This window comes from Phoxinus phoxinus (genome assembly GCF_949152265.1).
Source record: "Phoxinus phoxinus genome assembly, chromosome: 4".
NCBI lineage: Eukaryota > Metazoa > Chordata > Actinopteri > Cypriniformes > Leuciscidae > Phoxinus > Phoxinus phoxinus.
Genome location: NC_136879.1, coordinates 30,668,697 through 30,687,259, shown reverse-complemented (window position 1 = coordinate 30,687,259; position 18,563 = coordinate 30,668,697). Strand labels below are relative to the sequence as shown.

The following is an 18,563-nucleotide window of genomic DNA, read 5'->3' as shown; positions in this document are numbered from 1 at the left end:
TGCGCTTTTGTATCCTGGTCATGACGTCACCCGCACGTGGCGCTCGTTCATTCATTACTTTGGACTAAGTTGACACAGCTGCTTCAGATTCGTTCACGCTGTACGCGTTCCCAAAGCGTCATCGACACATCGCGAGTTCCCTCGAAAGGGAACAAATAATTTGAACTGAGAGATACATTTTTACATTTATTTTTTCATACCATCCTCTTGGGTTTATTATTGTAGATTACCTTGATATAATTTCTGTTTAACAAAAGTAATTGTGAAAATAAATTTACCATGTATTCCCATCACCATAACCAAATGTGCTGTATGATCCATCAGAATCCTTGTAGTTCATTTGTCTCTGGTATCCTGTTTAGTGTAATAATGTTTAACACTTCAACAGTTTGTTTGGGTTAATTCAATGTATCAGACATTCAGGTGTGTTGAAAACTGTATAATTTGGCAGGACTTTTTCAGTATTTCCTTGACATGATTTATGTCTCTCACCGCTCTTCAGGAAGCCTGTGGCTCTCTCTCGGATGGCTGAGGTGAGCTGCTCTGTGTTCTCCAGATACTGCAGAATGTAAATATTGGGAGAAAGAACCGCCATGTTTTGCTCTCCACAGCCGTACGGCATTCGTAATAATCCGTGAAGATTCCTCAGTGCACGACCCAATATGTCTCCTATAAACCATACACAAATGAAACTCACTACATTTTATAAATGCAAACCCAATCTCCTCATTTCTGCTTGTATTTGTAAGTGTTACCAATGACTGAAACAGAGGATCTGGCTGATCCCTCTATCACATCTTTAGGGAGAGTCAGAGCCACTTCCTCTGAGAGACTGTCACCTACAAACCAGACAGACAGAAAAGCATAAGCAGAGTAATGCAATAATATTTACACTCTCTAATGCCATCTGTGAAGTCCCAAAAATAATAATAATAGAATTGCAAGCAGGAATTTTTGTGTTTCAAGCACTTTGGAAAAGGGAACGAAAATAGCCACAATTTCAAAATTTAAACTACTAAACTACATTTGTCATGAAAGGCTGACAATGATGTTAGAGACATATGAGAATATTTTGGTTACTGTATTGGTCCTCAAATTTGGTGTGTCCTAAAAATGTCCGCTATGCAAGGTGTACTAATTTTCATTAAGCTGGAATTTGTGTTTAGAAGATAAAGCACCAATTAGTCTTTACAGATTATATTAGCCAAACATATTGACGGGTCAAAATTCTTTGAGCAACTTTTTGTCAGTTGAAAAAGCTTCACTGCTTGATCCCCCAAAAAACCTGAACAAAAGCGAAAGAGTTCCAGCATTATCAGTGCTTATACACCAAAAAAATATGAAATATTTGCAGACTAACCCTTTGGACAAAGTAACAAGCTTTGAGTCTTTGTCTTTTCAGTTCCTTCCGCCTGCAGCATAAAACAATCACATCAACACATCATACTGACATAAACAGCATTATGATAAAGGGTAAATGACATCTATGAGACATTTGACGTGCGCTGACCTGTACAAGCAGACTTCGTGTGACAGTGTCAATGCGTCCTCTCTCTGGGACGCTCACAATCTCATTGTCACACACAGTCTGGGACGCCTCTGCCTCTGCACTGACTGTAATATTCAAGACTCCTAAAACACAAGACATGTGCGTGAAGATACAACAGACACAAACACTGAGAAACAATGATTCAGACTGAAAAACTCACCAAGAACAGAAGGAGTGAGGATCCATTTAAAGGTTTTTCTTCCATTAGCACATAGACAGGATGAATACTGATCATCAGAGGAGGCTTTGAGAGTGTAGTCTGAGGACGGAGCTGGAGTCACTTTAACCTGTCAATCAACCACACATGATTAGAGGCATATTTGATATGATTTGATTAGACTGAGTCTGAAATCTCACCAGGATGCACTTGGACAGATAGTTGAAGACAGTGGCCTTCAGCTCAAAGATCTCCCCACGGATGATGGAGTAAGGCAGAGAGAGCTCCAGGAAGAAGGGCTGGAAAACTGTCAGCTGAGCAGGAGGAGCGAGACCCAGACCTTCAGAGGACAGACAGAAGACCTCCGTCTCCCAAGAGGTGATGGTGTCAGGAACCGTGACAGGAACCTGAGCTGATCCAGAGTCCCTGCAGAGGAATTACAACAAAAGGCATATTTGATTCTGACTCAGAATCACATTAAAAAAAATGGATTCAGGGTCTGCAAAGCAAGCAAGATATGTTCTGTCCTGTGTGGGTGAGAGGGGAGATTATGTTTTAAAGAGGAGTAATAAGATAAATATGATGTTAAATGTGATACACACGTTAAATACTGATTACATTTTACATACCCCACTTCAGCAAGTTCCCAGATCCACGTTTCTGGAAAGACGGTCCGAATCGTCACTGCTGGAGAATTTCTGTCAAAACCACCATGCCGTGATGGAGACATCAGCATCCTATCCATCACTGGGAAAAAAAGTGATATTTTGTAGTGATATGTACGTGAAAAGCACAACAAAAGTCTATATGCAGTCAGAAGTGAAGAGCAAATTGAAGGCAGATCATCATTTTCATAAAAGTTATTTTATTTTTTAGATATTTATTTTATTGTTGTAAAAAAAAATGTAGTTTCATTTATTTATTTTTTATTGTTAGTATTTTAAAGCTATACCAACTATAACACTGATTCAAAGTTAACTAATAACCCCAGACATTTTTTTTTCTACTACATCAGTATCATTTTTGAATTGTAATTTGTATGAATTGTACAAGTTTCACAATTTCACAAATTAAACATTTCATTTTTTAAAATATATTTCATAACAAGCACCTACATATTAAAACATTACAGCTTGGATTATAATAACAGTACCTATACCATGGCGTCCTATACCATGGTGTCGGTAGTGATACATCAAGCCTCTGTATGACAGACACTGAGGGTCTCGCACAACCAAAGTTGTTGCCATCTTCAATCCCACTCTCTGTCAAATGATAATGATGAACCACAATAAAAGTCATGAAAATAAAAATGACTTTTTATTGTCAGTATAATCAAGAATGCTTATTATGCATTTACTTGCACACGTGCAGTATATTCTCTCCCAATCATTATCTAGTGCACTGCCACATATAATCCCCGTTACCTTTAAGGATTTATAGGTGTTTTCTGTCGCCACGGCTCGACGGGGTCTCACATGCAGACACTCCTGCTCATCTTCAACAGTATAAGGATAATCTGACCCCGACTGCACTGGCAGCAAGTTGAAGACCTGTGACGGGACCATGTTCACACACTATCAGTATGATATCTAAGTAATTCCTATATTTTCCAACAAAAGTTGAATTCCATTTTGGTGAAAAAAATTATCTCCTGAGATAGGGATGTCAGCTTAAACAGATTAATCATAGCAGTAATATCTAATGTCTATTATCACTAGTTCCCTTTCAAAATCTACTATCAATCCTGCAGTGCTTTTGGGAATACACTGTGTGACCAGCTGCGAAACGTGTGTATACACGCAAATTAAATTGGCCTTGAACTAGGCAGCCTCTGACGGTGACGTCATTGGAATGCGCTCTCGTCAGAGGCTATAAATAAATGTGAAACAGGTGCGTTTTCAGGTTTCTTTTGTCTGAAGAGATCATACTGCGTTTGTCTGTGTGCTTCACCTCTTTGTCTGTCACTCTTGTTAGGAGTTAGACTTCAACTGGCAGTGTGCAGAAATGTTCTCTCTGTGTGTGAAGCGAAAGAAGAGGGAAATTACGAGTCAAAGCAGACAGTGTGTCTCCATGTTCATGGCCCTTGGCTGAATGAACGACACACCTCAGTTCTGTTTTGGAAAAGAGCATGCTGCCCGTGCGTTGGAACAAGGCTAGTGCGAGCATAGCGAAAGGTTTTCGGTTTAGCTGCTTCGTGCTCGCCTTGGGGCGCCCCCTTGCAGCAAGTACGTACGCTGGTCCTCCCTGCATACATTCATTAGATTCTATAGATTGGATGATCATGTGGCTCCGGGATCACATGTCCTGGTGTCAACATCCCAAGATCATGTTTGAGGCCTCTTTCGTTCTTGTGAGCTCACTCTACACAATCGTGAGGGGTCCAGACACCTCCAGTGTGGCGGTGTTGGTATTCTTGTTCCAATAAACGCTGAAAAGCAGTGCAGGACTGAGAGTTCCCTGAAAAAGCGGGAACGAAAGGATGTCTCTTCAGACAAAAGAAACCTGAAAACGCACCTGTTTCACATTTATTCATAGCCTCTGACAAGAGCGCATTCCAATGACATCACCGTCAGAGGCTGCCAAGTTCAAGGGCAATTTCGTTGGCGTGTTTAAAATTTTTTTTTGCAGCTGGTCACACACAAAGTGCTGAAAAGCAGCACAGCATCTCGTTCACGCTTTTCAGGGAACAGCACACGAGACGAATCACACTGTAGATTCCCACTATGAAGACGCAGTTAATCAATACCGAATCTTAAAGCATCTACACCTTGTCAGCATCCAGACGTTTTCCTGACTTCAGGATCAGGACGCTCTGATCTACAGCACTGAGGCCGCACAGTGAACCAGGCTGAGCTGAGAGCTGGAAAGTGTTTTCCTCACCAGGAACCGCTTTAGCAGGAGAAAACTGCAGAGACACCTGTGACATACAGTGAATAGGGTTTATTTTAGAGTCAGTAATACAGTGAAGAGGCTCATTTCTAAAGCTACAAATGCATACCTTGTTTTTGAAACACTTTTCAATGTCGAAATTTTTGCTACTAGCAACAACATTTTCACTGGGCAGAACACAGTATGCCAGAATCTGCAGTACAGGAGCCAGATCTGAACCAACAGACAGTTTGAACGACACTGTGCCACTTGATCCATTAGAAGACTTCACTTCAATCTTCTCATATCCATGATGAACGATCACTCCTCTGGACAAGACCTGAAACAGAGAGATGACACTCTAATAACAAACTGACTAGTGCAGCCTAATAATACTGTTAAACTAAAACATCTCTGTAATAATATAAATACTGCACATGTTCTCACCATATAGACAATGTCCGTTTTGAAGTCTTCAACAGTCTCTCCAATAAAATAATACTTGATGGTGGCTGTAAACTCAGAGTCACACTTTAATGGTTGCTCAGTATTCTCTATAATCAGTTCACTTAGTGTTGGGGTGTATGGAGTGGCAGACTGGAAGAGCTGAACTGTTTTTTTATCCACAGAGATGTACGGCTTGTTGTGGCCATAATAACGGCCCTCTTGAGAGACACTTGCCTGGATAACAAAGAATCAGAAATACGGTAACTACTAACTCATGCAATAGAAGTCTTCAGGGAACACAAAAGAAAACCAAGTGAACACAAATCTCTCTTACAATCAGCTTAATATCACTTTTAGAATGACTGGATGTATTAAAAGAGAAGCTGGCCAGTCCATCGCTGTCTGTAGTGAGATTTAGGAGCAGTTTTGGGGACCAAGTGTTACCCTCCATAAGATAAACCTCTTTGTTTTGAATTGGTGCGCCTTTGAAATTTGAGAGTTTGATCTGTTAAAAATAAGATTTTGAAGGAATAAATAAATAAATAATTCTGTACAAATAAATGGTTTTAAACAGACACACTGATTTTAGACTTACTTTTCCTTCTATAACTGATCCATGTTCATATGTTTTGGGCACCTCAGTAAATGTGGCTTTACCAATTTCATAAGTGAGAGTTACAGATTCAGATTTTGTCATGGTGATCTCTGTTAACAGTAAAAACACCAAAATAAATATTCATTAGAATAAAAGTAAAACAAAAAATGTGAAGTTCAAGAAATATAGGTAATGGGATCTGACCAAGTCCAGCAGCTCACCTGTTCCTTCTTCTGTAACCATTGCCTCAACACGAAGAGAATTCTCCAGCCTATCCTTTAGTGTGGCGTTTAAAAAGACTGATGTATCTAAGGTATGGATGGCACAGCCTGTCTTTTTTATCTAATTATGAATGAACACAAATATAGCATATTAACTAAAGAGTGGATTAACTGGATAAATGGAGGAAAGTAAAGATGCAATTACTTGTACTGTGTTTCAACTCACATACCTCAATGGTTTCCTCTAAACACACTGGATTGGTGTCATGGGTATGGTAGGACAACTTATTACGGCACACTTTCACCCATGATTTACCAGGTACAGGCTGTCCATAAGTGTATCTGTGAAAAGGTACAATCAACTGATCTACAAACCAGGGTTGAGTTAAGCAACTAATATATTAGGATGGGGATTACAGTAAATAACTGACCCCAAAGTAAAAACTATTTAAAAAGAAAGAATACAATTAACAATTAAATCAAAGTAACTTAATTGAGCCAAGAATGGAAGAATGCTCTCTTATTATATACAGTATTTTTTTTTAAAATGCTGTATTTCCAACAAATAGCATGTGGGTAACTTCCATATTACATCAGAAGAACATATCACATGCTATACTGCTCTCTTAATGCAGGAAATAAAATAAAAACCACTCACTTTCCGCAAACCTCAATTATCAGTTCCTCTTCTTCAACACTCACTTCATTTGGCCCTTTTACAGTAACTTCAAACTTAGGCAAAACTAGAAGTCAGAAATTAGAGTAATTAGTCGTCAAATTAGATATTATTATACAAACATATTAAAACTCTTCCCATCCAACATTGCAAATCATTTGTTTTAATGACTTACCATATTTTTTCACCTCAAAATCATGTGAGATCATCCTGTCACCAATAAAGGCCTTCAGTTTGTACATGCCTTGACGGGCCTCTGGGTTTAAATCATAAGAGCGCTGCAAAATCCACCTTGTAGAAGAAACATTTGTCCATTGACCAATCCGGTTACCTTGACTGTCCTGTTTAATACCAGAGACAATTCAGATATTCAGTTACAGTCAGCTACACATATCCTGACTATCAATGAAGAAATGTATAATTAGCCTTCTGAAAATACAATAATTCCACATATAACAGAATTTTTGATTTATAAGATTAATAAGATTTAAAAGGTGTGTTAGTTATGACTGCACAGAAGGTTTTGTGTTCTTACCTCAAGAACCACTGTACTATACTGTAAAAGAGCAAATAGTAGTTAAAGATTAAAAGCAAAACAATTGTTTATTTATCAAACATGTATTCAACAATGCAAGAGAAAACAAGGGCAATAAAGGTGCAAGATAAACACATCAGACCTGCTGATCAAGGGGTGCAAGGTTTGTATCCATGGTAACAACTCTGAAGTTCACTGTAAAATAAAAATGCGTAATTAAAAATAAAATAATGCGTCTTCAGCTCTTATGTAAGGGACTACGCTTACAGTCAGTATTTCACTCAAATGCAGAGCTGACAACTGTATTCTGCTGCGGTTTGAACTTGTCTTTTGAGCCGAATTCGACTGTCACAGCAGCCTGATGTTCTAGCCATAATATTACAAGAATTTCTGACCAGTTTGCACCAGCTGACCAGTTAGAATCAAGTAGGCCTACACCAGACAGCTATTATTACATGTAAAGATCTATAGCAGAAGTGTCAAACAGTCCCAACCCTGCTTCAACACACAGACCTGTAGATTTCAGATAAACCTGAAGGACTTTATTAGCTGGAGACCTGATCCTGACATTTAATTAAGTTTAAACTCTGCAGTGGCTTGTCAAGAACACCCCTGATGTAACGCCGGTGCGGCTGAAGCAGAGATGAGGCAGGATCCAAATGCAGCACACGCTTTATTTAACAGACTAACTTACACACTAGAAACTAGACAGGACAACGGTACTCGGGAACAGGAACAACCAACATCAACGTTAACAGTTAAACATTAAACAAGAACTCACAAGGACAGGGCAGAAACACAGGTCTTAAATAATCAGAGACAAACGAGCTAAACAGGATAACAAGGGGGCGTGGGAAGAGAGACACCTGGGATAACTAATAGACAAGACAGGGAACCACAAAACATGACATAGCCCCCCCAGAAAGGAGCGGCTTCCAGACGCTCCAAACTCGATCCAGGCGGGGGGCAGAGCGAAAGCGATCCTGGGGGAGGGACGGAGGGCCAGGCCCGTGCAGGGGAACGGGACCAGGACGCAGGACCGTGGAGCGTGGGCGACCAGGGCGAAGCAGGACGTGCCGGTGGCCACGGTGGAGCAGGACGTGCCTGTGGCCACGGCGGAGCAGACTCAGACGGGGACCTGGGCGGAGCAGACACAGATGGGGACCTGGGCGGAGCAGACTCAGACGGGGACCTGGGCGGAGCAGACTCAGACGGGGACCTGGGCGGAGCAGACTCAGACGGGGACCTGGGCGGAGCAGACTCAGACGGGGACCTGGGCGGAGCAGACTCAGACAGGGACCTGGGCGGCGCAGACTCAGACGGTGACCTGGGCGGAGCAGACTCAGACGGGGACCTGGGCGGAGCAGACTCAGACGGGGACCTGGGCGGAGCAGACTCAGACGGAGACCTGGGCGGAGCAGACTCAGACTGGGACCTGGGCGGAGCAGTTACAGATAGGGACCTGGGCGGAGCAGACTCAGACAGGGACCTGGGCAGCGCAGACTCAGACGGGGACCTGGGCGGCGCAGACTCAGACGGGGACCTGGGCAGCGCAGACTCAGACGGGGACCTGGGCGGAGCAGACACAGACGGGAACCTGGGCGGAGCAGACACAGATAGGGACCTGGGCGGAGCAGACTCAGACGGGGACCTGGGCGGAGCAGACTCAGACGGTGACCTGGGCGGAGCAGACTCAGACGGGGACCTGGGCGGAGCAGACTCAGACGGGGACCTGGGCGGAGCAGACTCAGACGGAGACCTGGGCGGAGCAGACTCAGACTGGGACCTGGGCGGAGCAGTTACAGATAGGGACCTGGGCGGAGCAGACTCAGACAGGGACCTGGGCGGCGCAGACTCAGACGGGGACCTGGGCGGCGCAGACTCAGACGGGGACCTGGGCAGCGCAGACTCAGACAGGGACCTGGGCGGAGCAGACACAGACGGGAACCTGGGCGGAGCAGACACAGATAGGGACCTGGGCGGAGCAGACACAGATAGGGACCTGGGCGGAGCAGACTCAGACGGGGACCTGGGCGGAGCAGACACAGATAGGGACCTGGGCGGAGCAGACACAGATGGGGACCTGGGCGGAGCAGACACAGATAGGGACCTGGGCGGAGCAGACACAGATGGGGACCTGGGCGGAGCAGACACAGAAGGGAGCACAGGGCTGGACAGGACCAATGATATAAGCTCAGGCGGTCGTGCAAAGGTCCATGTAGGCGCCGCCTCACAGGGTAGCCCACGTGAAGCACCCGTACCTCCTCCGCTAAGCCCACTGCAAACGACGAACCGCTCATAGAAAGAGCCCACTCGACATACTGGATCAGAGTCACGGAGGGATCAGGTCCGGGCATCTGTGACCGAAGTGGTTCTGATAATCCCCCATGGAAGAATATCTTCAAGCACTTGGTGCTCATTTGCGCGAGAGGCGCCAGTTTCATGAATTCCGCGACATACTCCTCTATGGAGCGATTCTCCTGATGGAGACGGAGAATCTGCACGTCTGGATTCCAGAAAGGCATGGCTGCTTGATCACGATGTGGTGAGTTCTTCTGTAACGCCGGTGCGGCTGAAGCAGAGATGAGGCAGGATCCAAATGCAGCACACGCTTTATTTAACAGACTAACTTACACACTAGAAACTAGACAGGACACCGGTACTCGGGAACAGGAACAACCAACATCAACGTTAACAGTTAAACATTAAACAAGAACTCACAAGGACAGGGCAGAAACACAGGTCTTAAATAATCAGAGACAAATGAGCTAAACAGGATAACAAGGGGGCGTGGGAAGAGAGACACCTGGGATAACTAATAGACAAGACAGGGAACAACAAAACATGACACCAGGGGCCTGTTTCAATAAGGAGGTTCAACCAACTCTGAGTTAAAATTTTAACTCTGAGTTGACTTACCCTGAGATGGGAAACTCTGAGTTTTCGGTTACAGATCAGCTGAAATTAGTTAGTTCAATCAACTCTAAGTTGACTGACTCAGAGTTAAGCGCTTGCACCACAACTATAGAAAGCCATTATCAATGGAGCGCAGATACTATGAGTAACCATGGCAACAGCGCCAGACAAAAAGAGGAATTACTGTTATACAGTATTGGGTGTAATTAATTACCAAGTAATCTAAATATTGTAATTTAATTAAAGGGATTACTCTTAATTCTACTGTCATTTAAAATAAAATCTGATGTAATTACATTAAATAGGCTACTGCATAGACTATAGAACAATTCTGTGTAAAACAATAGTGGATTTAACATACATTTTTAAAAGGTATATTTTTAATGTAACCTTCTCCCTCTACACACTTTGGTCAATTCAAGAATAATTCATGCAATTGAATTGTGTTAATTTGAAAGCATTACAAGTGCAGTTTCTTGTCTCTCCTTGTATTGTTCAAATGGTTGAGGTTGATATGGGATTTAGTAATTAATAATAAGTAGATCAATACTTTCTAAAGATAGTAATTATTACATTAATCTAATTACACTGTTGAAGATGTAATTTGCAGCTAGTAATTAATTACTATTTTAGAGTAACTGTTATACTATTAGAGGTGAAACTGGAAGAACAGTTATTCAACCTAATTTTAATTTTCATATAGGCTATGTGCAATCCTGCAGGCATTAAAAGAATGTGGCAGCAGCTGAAAATAAAAAAATATAAAACATAATTCAATCAGGTAAGGCTTGAGCATATCATGGGTGCAGGCTACCTGACTTTACAAACATTTGACATATTAAATAACTAAATAGCATCCAGTGTCTAGCAGTGCAGCAGCATTTTTGGCTGAGGGAATCCCTTCATCAGAGTCAGTCACTCCCGAAGATCCAAGGGCCTTCATAAAATGTAAGAGGTCTACATATGTGTTATTTTTTATATAGGGCATTTTAAATATTAAGCATTTTTTGACTTTGGGTTGGGTTTTTCGTTGGTCCCAAAAGATTCTGATGGTAATATCTGTCTTTTGGAGCCTCCTGTCCCAACAGAACCCCAGGCAGTTGTAAGTAGCCGACTCAATACACCAGAAATTATGACAAATAGTAGGCCTATTATAAAGTGTACTCGACCAAATGCTAATCTTCACACACTTCAGTGATTTTCAGTAAATGCCACTGTTTAATTCTTATTAATTCATTTTAGAATTCATTATAAAATCTTATTGTTTGTTTTTAAAGCTCTTAACGGCCTCGCCCCATCTTACATATCAGACATGCTGACCATTCGTAATTATGGTAGGACATTGAGGTCGTCCAATCAACTTATATTGGAAGTGCCCAGGTCAAAACTTAAGCACTGGGGAGACCGCGCTTTTTCAGTTTCTGGACCTAAGCTCTGGAATAAGCTCCCCAGTGAGATGCGTATTGTTACTGATCTGGGTCTTTTTAAATCAAGACTGAAAACGCATCTTTTTAAGGTGGCTTTTAGTACCTAGTGTGGTGGCACGTTTATATTTATATTTATTTTTGTACTTGTGTTTTTGGTGTGTGGTTGTTTTTAAATTGTTGTTTAATCTGTTGTAAAGCACTTTGGTTCACCTAATGGTCGATGTAAGGTGCTATATAAATAAAGTACATTTACATTTACATTTAATTCTGTAGAATTTGTTTAGAACTACATGATGTGACTAATCTACTGTATTTTCAGTTGCCAGTTAAGGAGTTATATAGACTTCATCTTATTAATAAAAATAAAAAAAACAGCGGTAAAAACAGCAATAAATAAATGTACAGAAAGAATGAATTAAGTGTTTAAACACCGCTTCCTCTTTAAAAAAAAAGGGGAGGAGGCCGCAAGAAACTCTGGGTTTACCGAAGAAAACCTGCTCCCGACCAGGTTAGGTTCACAGAGTAAGTTACCATGGTAACTGACTCTGAGTATAAGTTACCTCTGTTTCAGAAACGGGCTTGACTTACTCTGCTTTCTCGGGTTTGATTTACCTCCCATTCTGAAACGGAAAACCCAGAGTTTCCCTTAATTTAGGGTTAACATACTCAGAGTTTTCACTTAACCTCCTTTCTGAAACAGGCCCCTGATCTATAGTATCTCTAGATTTCTTATCAAATAAAGTCATACAGATAATGATAATATAGGGCCCTATCTTGCACCCAGCGCAATTGACTTTGTACACCGACGCATGTATCATTCCTATTTTGCACCCGCGCACAGCGGACTTTTCCCTCCACAGACGCACGTCGTAAATTAGGGAATGAACTTGCGCTCGCGGGGGCGGTTAAGCGCAAAGAGGAGGCGTGTTCCGGCGCAAAAGTTCCCTGGTGCTATTTTCCAGTTTTAGAAAGCAATTGCACCACTGACCAGGAAAAAACAGTCTAAAGACAGTGGCGCGTTGCGCGTTAGTGATATGGTATTTTAAGGGCGCGTGCTTGGCCATAATGTAGCATGTTAACGCGCATACACTTTGATTCTCTAATATAAACAGACGCAGCAGTTTTCATTTTTGCAAATCATACATTATTACAAGGAAAAATATTAACACACGAGGGAAATCATTGTTGTGTCCGTGAAGATGTGGAAAAGATCTATCTAGATTTAAAAAAATAAAATAAATCTAGATTAGGCTACACATTTACCCAAATTATACGCCTGTTTAACCGAAACTAATTTGGGTGGGTTTCTCCCATCATCCCCAATGTCACTTCTCTGTGTTTTACGGCCCTGACGAGAACGTCGGTCTCCTCGGCTGTGAACCACTCCTGGCGTGCGCTGGCAAATCCGCCGTTATAATAGCAATCCGCCATAGAACAAGCGCGCCTGCTCTTAAAGGGAATGTGAGAGGACGCTCTGAATGGTTTATTTCACGTTACGCCTAAACCACACCTATGAATAATGAAGCTACTTCAGGCCAACCCCTTTTAGATTTGCGCCAGGCGCAAGAGTCGTTTATCCCGCCGGGAAAATAGCAACAGCGCCGGGATCCGCCCACAAAGTTACTTGCGCTTTGCGCTTTGACACTTGCGTTTCAGATCGTTAAAATATGGCCCATAAAGTGATTTACATTATTAGTTATTTGTAATTACAGTATTTAGGCTGAATATATGTTTATGCTGAATATATGCTCATCCTTATCTTTTTTCCTGAACTTTTCTTCTGCTCATCTTTTCTGTTTAAGTTTGTAAATCCATTGAACAGTTTACTTCATACTCTTTTACCATCTGCTGGTTTGTGCAACATTTGTCATTTTAAATCATCAGGTCATTGCATGATTATGGCGAGTGAGCTTTACTTAATGTATATGTGTTACATCAGCTGGGATCAAGCTTTAGATGTCAGTGACACCAGCATTATTTACTGAAGTTTAGCGTTTGAGATATTCAAAGCTCACCTGTCTGTCCTGGAATATAGATGGGTTTATCAGTCTGGATAAAGGTCAGAGGATGGTAAGGCTTGAACATGACTTTTCTCTCTTCAGTCATCTTGAAAGTTTCTCCCTGCAGTTCGACCTTCATTTTCTGCACTGATTCTGCTTCGACCAGAGGAGCCTGATGAGAAATAATATACTGTATTTACAAACTGCCATCACAAAAACTAGATGCATCGTGATGAAACAGATTTGATAATGATCATCATGTGTATGTTTTGATGGCAGACCTTGAAGTTAAAGCAGCGGTGAAACTCTTCCTCAGCTTTCTCCTGCAGCAGTAAAGTGCTCTGGTTACCATGAACCAGATAAATGTTCATGACAAGGCTTTCATTGGGCTTGAGAAGACTTGCACACAGTTTGGCCTCAGATCCAGACCCGATCACTGCAGGAAACGTCACCATGAAAGATCTGTTGAAAGATAATGATCATAGAATGTTGTTAGATACAATAAGAAACACACTTTTGTTTTAACTGGGAGTGAAAATAAATCAAGTTAATTTGCTAGATCAATTATTTGAGAAGTGAGAATACAAGAGCAAACTGTGTAATGAAGTCTGGTGAATTGTATGTTTATTCAGAACAATATTGCTCTTGAAAATAGGCCTACATTATCATTAATTATGAATGGTGTTATACATGCCTTGCTTAAGTTGTCTTTCAAACAGCAAACTTATAATGTGCAACACAGATGTTCAATCAATAAAGAATTCAATCATCAAGACTTATCTTACATAACAACATATAGGCCAGTTACGGTATTGTAGCAAGTCTAAAAAGACTGTTTATGTTCAATATCAGGTGCGATCTAAATGCATTCTTCCATGTGTTAATGTGTTCTGGTGACTGACTGTTCTTCTGAAGAACAAGCCTGCGCATTTATGTGTGGTGTGGGCGGGGGCGGGGGAAAAGATATGTTCTGTTTCATTCTTACTGACCGCCAGAGGCAGTGTAAACACTATGGATTATCGCAGCGCCAGCCAGATAGGTCGAGAGAATATACCAACAAAGTCACGTGGCATGACGTATGCAGCTTACAAGAGCTGCGAGATTCGTCCTCACAAGCTGTGACAACGCGCGTCTACGCAATCAAGGATTGGATTTATTTTACAGCGCTTGGTGAGTCATATTACTTCGTCGGTAACACTCTGTGCCTCTTGGTGCTATCCGGTGGCTTGTGTTTTTCCGCGACTGAGTTAACGGTCTCCCGTTGACATATCTAACGTTACTCAGAGTGTTTTTTGCCTCGAATCCATGTTACTTTTTTTGTCCATCGGTTCAATCCGCCGGCCATTTTAGACACTTTTTCTTTTTCGTGGGATATTTGTTGGTATTACCTGTCGGTTTGCCCGAGGTAATTGTTTTATTTATTTGTATTATTTTTTCATCCCGCTTAACTTAACCTTACGGTGCTATCCGAGGGTGTTATTAACGAGTAACTATGGCTCACAGCATAGTTCGCCACTGGTTTTCCACTGACTTGTAAGCTGTGCCCTAATCATCTTCTCCCTGACGACGGTCATGACTTCTGCCCGTCGTGTTTGGGTGTTCAACATCTGCGAGAGGCTCTCACGGACTCGTGCATGCACTGCAGCCTTTTGCCTATTTCGGAACGACAGCTCCGTCTTGCCGAGTTAGACCCTAATTCGACAGTGAAACTTGGGCAGTTAGATGCAGCCCCTTCGCGCACTCGGAAGCGCAGAGCGTCGGCGGCAGCTGGTGCTCCCCCCCCCCCCATCTAAGAAGGTCAAATCGCGAGGTGATGAACATTCACATGTTGAGAAAGGTTCACTTTCTATGACGGTGTCGGTGCTTTCTTCAGAGATGGCAGAGCTGAAACGCCGGCTTCTCTCGCTTCAGCCTGTCACATCTGCTACACCTGTGAAGATGACACAAGAGGATGAGAATGTTCAGAATCAGGGAGCTGGGGAAGAGTCTCTTGATTCCCCTGTTTTTTCTCATCGTTCAGAGTTTGATGTGCTTTCTACAAGTGCTTCAGATTCCTTTTTTCACGATCATGGGGATACTATGGATGTTACTGCACAACCATCACCTCAGGCTGTTTTCACTGGTTACCCAGCAGCGGAGGGGTCTAGTGGGGGTTCAGTTCAGTCGTCTGGACAAGCCCAGTCCTCCTCCGATGATACTTTGGATGTGCTTCGAATGGCAGTTGCTCGTCTAGGACTTGATGAGTCACCTGTCCAATCTGCCCAAACAAATGTGTTTTTCAGACCGACCACAGCTGCAACTTCTTTTGCCATGTCACCATGTAAGGATTTTGTGGCTGAATTCTCAAATGCTCTCACTGGTTCTGGTCCGCCTAAACGGCGCTCTAAGATTGCTCGAACGCTAGCGTCTATGGCTGAAGCACATTCTATCGGGGTGGGTCGTGCTCCGGAAATAGAGCAGCCTGTGGCAGCTTTGGTGGTGTCTCCTGATGAGGCTCTGCGAGGGAATGTGCGATGTCCCAGTGCGCAATGCGGTCGTACGGATTCCTTGCTGAAAAAGGCATACGAGTCTGTTGCCTACATTAAACACAATCTGCCAGTTACTCCTTGCTGCCACCAGTACGCTGGAACCTGCGAATGCGGATCCCTCTGTTTTACAATTTCTGCAAACTGCTCTGTTGGCCACAGGCCATGTGACCCGCGAGCTGGGTAGTCTTACAGCCATGCTTCTGGCAGCCCGCCGCCAAGTGTGGCTTGCCCAAGCACGACTGCCGGAGGACTGTAAGAAAACCTTGAGAGACCTTCCATTTGTTCCCGGGCATCTTTTTGGTCCAAATGTTCCGGAACTGTTGGAAAAGAGGGTAAAGCTGTCTGAAGCTACTCGTCAACTGACACAAGTGCAGCGCAACCCTACCTTTAGGATGCCAGCGGTTCAGACCCGACATCACTATGCCACATCGGAGCAACGTTTCCGCCGGCATTCTACACCTCAGTCACAGCCCCCTCAGAGACCTCGTGTTCCTGAAGATGCGAGAGTTTTTCGCCCACCTCATCGACAGTTTCCAGGAGGACCCCGTCAGCGTCCCCCCGCGAACACTAAAAATCGCACACATAAAGCCTGAGACAGTCAGGCCGGCGGTCGATCGTTTTTCAATAGATCAACTGGAATACTGGAGATCCAACACAGCAGACCCCTGGGTGTTGGCGACTCTGAGCAGGGGATATATTCTACAGTTTCGATGTCGGCCTCCCAGATTTTCAAGAATTGTTCCGACGATTGTCAGAGACGCGGTTCGCGCGGTGGCTCTCTCTCTGGAAATTTGTTCACTCTTAGAGAAGGGAGCCATAGAAAAAGTTCATCCCCTCATTCAGGGAGACGGGTTATATTCAACATATTTTCTTGTTCCGAAGAAGGACGGTGGTTTCCGCCCAATTCTCGATTTGAGGCTTCTGAATTTGTTCCTGAAGGTCCTTCCTTTTCGAATGCTGCGCACAGCCGATGTTCTTCGGTCTGTGACTGCAGACGATTGGTTTGTAAGTGTCGACCTGAAAGATGCATACTTTCATGTCCCAATTGCTGTACATCACAGAAAGTTTCTGCGTTTCAGTTTCCTGAATCAACCTTACCAGTTCAAAGTGCTACCCTTCGGCCTTTCCCTTGCTCCTCGCGTCTTCACAAGGTGTGTGAGCGCAGCTCTGTCTCCTCTTTGGATGAGAGGTATGCGTATTCTTCCTTATTTGGACGACTGGCTTCTCTGTGCCCCAACAGAGCGGCAGGCTGTACAAGACTCCAGACTGCTTTTGAGACATGTGCAGAAGCTGGGGTTTTATGTGAACGAGAAAAAGAGCCGTCTGATTCCATCACAGACCACTACGTTCATAGGAATGACCCTGAATTCCTGTCTAATGTCTGCCTCCCTGTCTCAGGAACGTGTGACGAACATTGTGCAACTTTTGGCTCGTTTTCGCCCGGGGGTGTCTTTGCAGTACGAGGTGGTCCTACGACTGATAGGGATGTTAACAGCGGCAACAGTGGTGATTCCCCTGGGTTTACTCCACCTCAGGCCACTCCAGTTATGGAACAACAGTTTGCGGCTAGATCCCACCAGGCATCGCCATCGACTGGTTAGAATTTCTCACCGTTGCATATGTGGGTTGAGGCGGTGGAGACAGTTAGAGTTTCTGAAGGCAGGAGTGCGCCTGGGTGTTGTTCCCTCTCGTCGGGAGTTGGTCACGACAGACGCTTCCCTCACAGGATGGGGAGCAACGTGGAATCGGAGGGGTATTTGCGGGCGCTGGACACCGATCCAGGCCACAGAACATATCAACCTGCTAGAACTAAGAGCAGTGTTCTTGGCCCTAAAGTACTTCATGCCGGTTCTGACAGGCCGCCATGTTCTCGTCCGGTCCGACAATACCTCAACAGTGTTCCATCTGAACCACCAGGGCGGCACGAGATCCCGCAGGTCTCTACAGCTGACTCAAGAGATCCTGACATGGTGTCAGCCACGACTCGCTTCACTGAGGGCAGCTCATATTCCAGGAGTGTGCAACCAGACAGCGGATGCTCTTTCCAGGGATCAAGTACACCCAGGAGAATGGAGGCTTCATCCAGTTGTAGTGCAGGAGATCTGGCTACGATTTGGAAGAGCAGAGGTGGATCTTTTTGCTTCAGAGATGACCACCCACTGCCGATTATGGTTCGCAAGAACAGAAGTGTCCAGCCCCCTGGGCCAGGATGCGCTGTCTCACGAATGGCCGAACTGCCTGCTATATGCGTTTCCACCTATCCCTCTGTTATGGGAGACGTTGCACAGGATCTCCCTGCGCAAGCACAGAGTGTTGCTGGTGGCACCACGGTGGCCAGCCAGACCATGATTTCCTTTATTGCTGAGACTTCTGACAGGGAATCCATGGGAGCTTCCCCCCAGGAAGGACCTCCTCTCCCAGCTGGAGGCCAGTGTCTGGCACCCGGACCCGGCTCGTCTGCAGCTTTGGGTCTGGCCATTGGGCTAAATCCTTCCCTGGAGCATTGTGACCCTGCTGTTATTCACACCATCTCTAATGCCAGGGCTTCTTCCACACGACAGATTTATGCTTCCCGTTGGAAGCTTTTTTCTACATGGTGTGAGGAACGAGGGCTCGATCCTGCAAAATGTGACATTCCGAG

General features: G+C 43.9%; 1 protein-coding gene across 1 annotated transcript in view; it reads right to left on the bottom strand.

Moving 5' to 3' along the window:
- The window catches only part of LOC306997830 (alpha-2-macroglobulin-like), a 31,580-nt gene that overhangs the window by 11,258 nt on the left and 1,759 nt on the right, over positions 1 to 18,563 (bottom strand). Inside the window, exons 2-24 of the mRNA XM_079611347.1 lie at positions 13,676 to 13,856; positions 13,410 to 13,566; positions 7,194 to 7,246; positions 7,052 to 7,072; positions 6,692 to 6,857; positions 6,499 to 6,583; positions 6,071 to 6,182; positions 5,841 to 5,961; positions 5,620 to 5,729; positions 5,359 to 5,529; positions 5,025 to 5,258; positions 4,708 to 4,917; positions 4,477 to 4,626; positions 3,134 to 3,259; positions 2,860 to 2,971; positions 2,336 to 2,453; positions 1,907 to 2,132; positions 1,710 to 1,836; positions 1,511 to 1,632; positions 1,361 to 1,412; positions 756 to 839; positions 493 to 669; positions 279 to 354 (exon numbers count right to left, since the gene is read on the bottom strand). Coding sequence (XP_079467473.1) covers positions 279 to 354; positions 493 to 669; positions 756 to 839; positions 1,361 to 1,412; positions 1,511 to 1,632; positions 1,710 to 1,836; positions 1,907 to 2,132; positions 2,336 to 2,453; positions 2,860 to 2,971; positions 3,134 to 3,259; positions 4,477 to 4,626; positions 4,708 to 4,917; positions 5,025 to 5,258; positions 5,359 to 5,529; positions 5,620 to 5,729; positions 5,841 to 5,961; positions 6,071 to 6,182; positions 6,499 to 6,583; positions 6,692 to 6,857; positions 7,052 to 7,072; positions 7,194 to 7,246; positions 13,410 to 13,566; positions 13,676 to 13,856 — 2,991 coding nt within the window. The remainder of the gene's footprint in view (positions 1 to 278; positions 355 to 492; positions 670 to 755; positions 840 to 1,360; positions 1,413 to 1,510; positions 1,633 to 1,709; positions 1,837 to 1,906; positions 2,133 to 2,335; positions 2,454 to 2,859; positions 2,972 to 3,133; positions 3,260 to 4,476; positions 4,627 to 4,707; positions 4,918 to 5,024; positions 5,259 to 5,358; positions 5,530 to 5,619; positions 5,730 to 5,840; positions 5,962 to 6,070; positions 6,183 to 6,498; positions 6,584 to 6,691; positions 6,858 to 7,051; positions 7,073 to 7,193; positions 7,247 to 13,409; positions 13,567 to 13,675; positions 13,857 to 18,563) is intronic.